We start from the raw sequence: 5,915 nt of genomic DNA on the forward strand, positions 1-5,915 counted from the left end.
AATTATGAATTAAACATTCGTAAGTATAATAATACACTTATAATTAAGAATTATAAAGTAATTTAATACATTTATAACTAAACTTATTAGAAAAAAAGAAAAATGAATTATAATATTAAGTTATATTTAATCCACATACACTTTGTATTTAGTCCACACACACAAATACATATATATATATATATATATATATATATATATATATATATATATATATATGAAGTATATTAATTTGGTTTCAGCTCAGTGCAATTTCAATTCAATTCTTAGTAAAAAATAAAGACTGAATCAAAGGACCAAAATAAGTTTAATTCGATACAATTCTTGTTGATTCAATATAATTCTTCAATTTGATTCGGGACCTTAAGAACCATGTACAACCCTATAATTTAGCATTGAGTTTCAGAATAAAAAAAAAAAAGCACTTTCAAAAAAAAAATCATTTCAAATGCTATTAAAAAAGGTTTGGGAAAAAAAAACCCTGTTTTGTAGTTTTTATAGTTAAAATATATAAAATTTAATTTTTAATTAATTTTAAATATTCTCTAGCTAATATATTAAAATTTTTTTTTTTTAACAGTAGATCTAATAACCATGTCAAACTCACTCAAAGTACTATGGAGTTATGGATCCATCCTGCTACACTCATTTTAAAAGATCCTACAAAAGAAAAAAGGGTTTCCAAGAGAAGAATTCACATTTCTGAAAGAATGCAAGGCAGCAATCAAAACCAGTCCCTGATCCCACTATTGCTATATATTACAGACTAGTTCAAGAAAAAGGTTCATGATAATTACAGAACAAATTTAACAATTGTTAATAGTTGTACACCTGCAAGCAATTACATGGAGAAAAGTTATAACAAATGAATTTCTATTTCCTTTCTCTTGTTAATGTTTATGTTACCCAACAAATAATAATAACCAGGGTTGAAACTACCAGCCAGCCAGGTCTTCAAAGCACTTCTTTGTAGCTATACAGGATTGAAATATAATGAGAAGCATTAAATGATAATATTATTCAGAGAGTGTTTAGAAAAACCAGTGAGGAAATTGGATCATGAAGTATTATTGCCCAGTTTTGGCGCGCTTCATTCCGTTTGAAGTGAAAGGCGAGAGGCTCCCACTTGGTCCAGGGCTCTCTTCCCTATAGGTTGAATTCAACATTGCTAATTCTCTCAGCTGTTGCCTCTTATAGATATCCTGTGACTCTTCCTGCAAATTGCAAGATGAAAAAAAGTGAGTATCTGGGAAGAACAAGTCAATGATACTTGAGTAGAGGATGAAGACCATCAACTGACAGGAGAAAACCATTATCTGGGATCTGAATCTACTGAGTTTAATCCTTCTTTACGTTAGCATGCTTGTGACATTGATGCTATAATGCGATTAATAGAAGAAATAATCTAAATGCCAAGAAGAGTGCATTGAATAGCAGGAAACTGAGCAAGGGGATATCCATTATCTTCCTAGGACTCTGATATAATGATGATCAGCATATATCGGCAGAATATATTTAAGACCGACCATCATAATTTGCTTTTTGATAGCAATAAATCAAAATAATTGTCAAAGAGTGATACCTACAGAGCCAAATGTGTGAACAAAATGAAACTATCATATTAAAAAAAAAAAGAAGTAATATTCCTTGATGATTTAGAATAGCTAGATAATATCAGGAGAAAGGATGAGGCTAGTAGATATACCACAGGCTTAAGCAGTTCTTCAATGATTTCCTGTGCTTGTCTCATTTGCATATCAATAATATTGACAGGTAATTCAGCCTCAATTATAATGTGCAGAGGATCACTAAGATGCTCATAGCCTGGTCTTCCCCTTAATGACTCTTCCTTCAGAGTAAAAAAGCAAAGGAAAAAACTATCAAGACATTGACAAAACAAACAGATTGAAGCATAAAATAAAAGACCAGAAAATAAATTGGCCAAGACTTATGCTGCAACTTTGCTGGTGAGAACACATGGTTTTCACCAACCAAATAGCCTTTTTTGAAAATAAATAAATAAATAAACCCAATCCCAAATTCTTGACTTGGGCCTTGCAGGGTTGGGACGCTGGATTCAGTCCTGCAATAAACATATCACCTTCTCTGGGTCTTTTATTGAACCTTTTCCTCTAATATACACCCGACACCCTGTAGAAGCTTCCACTCGCTTCAACGAATTGCCCCTAGGTCCCAAAAGCCGGCCTACAAAATTGAACTAAAATCCGGAAAGAAATCAAATGTTATACTTATTAATCCATATTGTACGAAAACCCAAAATCTTATGGAAGTATAAATTTTTACACGGATATCAATGTAAAGCATCCCAAGTAGAATATATAACTTACATTTGGATAACTATCAACAGGAATATCCAAACGCAAGATTTTCTTCACAATATAAGAACTTGGGCTTGCTGGTGCTGCTTGCCAGTTCATATTCATCCCCTGCAGTCCTAATCTCTGCCATATAATGAACATGATGTCATACTATAGTAACTGGAATTAATATATTTATTGGAATTAGAAAGAGGAAAAAGAGCCAGCAAGATCAAGGAAAAATGTGAAGCAAAGTCATTGCAACTCATGTATACAGGTATACAATACAAGTGATATGCAAGATACATCCACTTTGCAAGTAATGATGATGAGCACTAGCAGTATTGGTTTGACCAGCAAGCCATGTTATGCAGCGTTAAGATGGAGCAAGGACCAATGTACGTGAAATGAGAAACCATGACAGACACTGAAAACTTTTGTCCAATTGAAGAATACTCACTTGCTAACTGGAGCAAAATTTATACATCCCTCAAACCACCAAGACATAGGTTCTTGAAGAAAGTAGAAAGATTTGCCAAGCAGCCTTCTAAAACAAACCATAACTTACAATGTCTTAGTAAAAAGAGTACCTAGGCACATCTCATTAAGGAAAATTGATATTGTACAATATATATCGACTTTGTTTCTTATTTAAGACTTGTCAAATTCTTGTTAATTCACGCAAATAAATTTTCTGGGCTGGAACGTGTGAGTGAATGTGAATTAACCATATTATTTTAGACAGAACAAGCAATACAAACAGGAATGCCAATTGCTGAACTAAGGGACTGCATTCAAATTAGTTCCGAAAAACTTACCTCCTGTGGTAGTCCATTCCACCCAATGATCCCTGTTCCTCTATTATTTGGCAATATGTCTGAAGAAGCCATGGAGCTCAAGCTTCCACGTTGCAGTCTATCAAAGTCATTTAACCCCAGGTTGGGGATCATTCCAGAAACCCTCAATATCTCTGCTTACATAGAAGAGTGATATGCTAAGCTTTTTCCTTTCAAGATCTCTTGAATAAAAAAGATGAAAATTCATAAACTGTTCACCATTTTCTTTGTGAAGTTTGCGTATTTATAACTAAGAGGTCACAAAGATAAGTAAAATGAAGTGTGAACAACACAGAAAACTTACATGTCAACAAGACAGCTATTTAAAATAATCATCAAACTAATTAACAATAGAAGTTAAGAAATTTTTTTTTTTTTTTGCATAATTTGAGAGTAGACACCACATTGAGTTTTGAGACATGTTCTCCACAAATGTGATCCCATAAATTCAAACTAGAAGAGGAGGATTTATGCAATGAAAATGTTGATGAAGTTCAATTCAAGGTACTAAATTCATAATTTAACAAGATAGACCACTTTGGACTCCTGCAGAACTGCAATTTGTCATAATTTCTACTCCTGAAACTTGATATACCTGCAGATCGTGATCCACTTCAATTGTGATGACTGACCTTGGAATGGACAAATTAATTAACCAGCCCTCCTATCTCCTATTAATTTAACCAAGATCAATTAGATATGGCTCAAACATATTTTGGCATACACACTTCTGTTGACGACCATAACAGTATGATGTTTTCAGCTCCATTTTAATTTCAAATTCATTAAGCAGATAATCATCCATCGCATCAAACAAATGAAATAAGTCATGAACTAACTATTTAGATTTCTTCACTAAAATTACTTGTGTTTGGAAGAAGTAGCTTCAGCAATTTACAAATAAAAGATTCAAGAAAGCTGTTTCCCAAAGAATTGATAGGTTCAATGAAGTACATATTGCCGCACAACTCAGGCAATTTTATGTAAGCATACTGAAAGGATTATAAATAAAGAAACAACATATCCAATTCTAATTCAGCAGTGGTCTAAGACAATTTAAACATGAGAATATAACAAAAACTTCAATGAACAAGAAGAAGAAGAAAACAAAGTAGATCATGTTTGCGGGAAATTCAGGTTCAATTTTCTCTTTTTACAAATAAAAAAGAAGAGGGAAGGATTAAACACCCTCAGCATCAAAATTATAAACAAAGAAATGAAAGAATCGATATAGATCGAAATTAAAAATCACCTTGATTCAAAAGTCGGCTACATATAGGAAGGACTCGACTAAAAGGTACAAGCTTGTGGTGCTCTTCTAGCAGCTCTGTCAAATACTGACCACTAAAATAAAAAGAACAAAAAAAAAGAGCGAGAGAGAATAAACACAGAAATCAACAGAAACCAAATAAAAAAAAATTATATCAAAAAGAAGAAAGATGTAAGTTTCTTATAAAAGCTACCTATCAACATCTGGGGTTGTTCTTATAAGTGGAGACAGAGTTCTTGCAGGTGAAAAATTCTGTGTGTATGAGCCAGACATGAATATGGTCTTGAAAGAAACACACAGAGAGACAAAGGGAAGAAGAAGAAGGGTAGGCAAAGTCCTGCCCCCTAAACAGTGAAAAGGAAAAGAAAAAGAGAGGAAAATTGAAAAAAAAAAAAAATTTGGTACAAAATTGCAAAGGAAGAGTGGGGCTTTATGGTAGTGCAGTAATGGTGGGGTTTAAATATGGCAGCGGGTTTTAATGGTGTTTTCCCATTGTTTTTCTTTTTACAGGTACGATGCCATCACCACCTTCACCTCTTACTATCATATCTGGCCACGGAAGGAAGAAAATATTTTGAACCACCAACCACAATCTGCCTGTGAGAAAATTAAAAATTTAATGGAATCAAATAAAAAAAAATATCCTGATGGGATTAAAAAATTATTAGGCGTGAGGTGTGTTAAAAATTGCATTTATTTGGGTATGGTACAGAGAATTTGAATTTATGTGAAATTAATTTTTAAATTAAATATTTATATATAAATTTATATATTTTATATATTAATTATAAATTCTATCTAATCTTAATAAATATTTAATTGAAAACATTTTATGTTCGAGATCAAGTTTATACTTAGATATACTCTATTTATTTTAGTATTTTTAGCTAAAAACTCTATCTCATAATAATAACAATGGTGATTTCATCTTTACACATTTTTAATTATTCTATTTATAATTTACATATAAATATTAAAGCTTAAATTTCATTATTTAAATTAAAATAATAATATTAATTTTATATATAAAAATATTTATCAAATGAAAATTTATTATATCTTTATTTTTATGGGAAGTTATCTCTTACAATTAAGATTAATTATTAATATGTAATAAATAAATAAATAAATCAATTATAACAATGTAATTTCAATTTAGAGAAACCAAACTGAAATAAAAATTTTAACATTACTATAATCTATGCCAATTTAAATTCGTAATATATACATAATTCATTTAATTTTTTTTATCATCAATGTGTTATATTAAATTCTAAACTTTTAAAATTTAAATTATAATTATATTAGAATTATAACTATAATTATAAATATATTAGAATTATAACTATAATTATAATTATAGTTATAGAGTTATAATTTTACGTATGAATATTTTGCCATTGATAATTTTCTGATATAATTTTCACTCACAAATCAATTTGAGCAAATAAATATAATAATAATAATTATAAACAATTAGTAATAAATAAC

General features: G+C 30.4%; 1 protein-coding gene across 1 annotated transcript; it reads right to left on the reverse strand.

The window, feature by feature from the left end:
- Window positions 1–720: 720 nt before the first annotated feature.
- On the reverse strand, window positions 721–4,990 carry LOC110667279 (KH domain-containing protein At3g08620). The gene is made up of 7 exons (XM_021828076.2): window positions 4,618–4,990; window positions 4,407–4,498; window positions 3,137–3,288; window positions 2,349–2,462; window positions 2,102–2,218; window positions 1,706–1,849; window positions 721–1,214 (listed from the first exon to the last, which is right to left on the reverse strand). The coding sequence occupies exons 1-7, from the start codon at window positions 4,695–4,697 to the stop codon at window positions 1,068–1,070; spliced, it is 846 nt and encodes a 281-aa protein (XP_021683768.2). The 5' UTR covers window positions 4,698–4,990; the 3' UTR covers window positions 721–1,067.
- Between the last annotated feature and the right edge of the window lie 925 nt (window positions 4,991–5,915).

Source organism: Hevea brasiliensis, unplaced genomic scaffold (assembly GCF_030052815.1).
Source record: "Hevea brasiliensis isolate MT/VB/25A 57/8 unplaced genomic scaffold, ASM3005281v1 Scaf106, whole genome shotgun sequence".
NCBI lineage: Eukaryota > Viridiplantae > Streptophyta > Magnoliopsida > Malpighiales > Euphorbiaceae > Hevea > Hevea brasiliensis.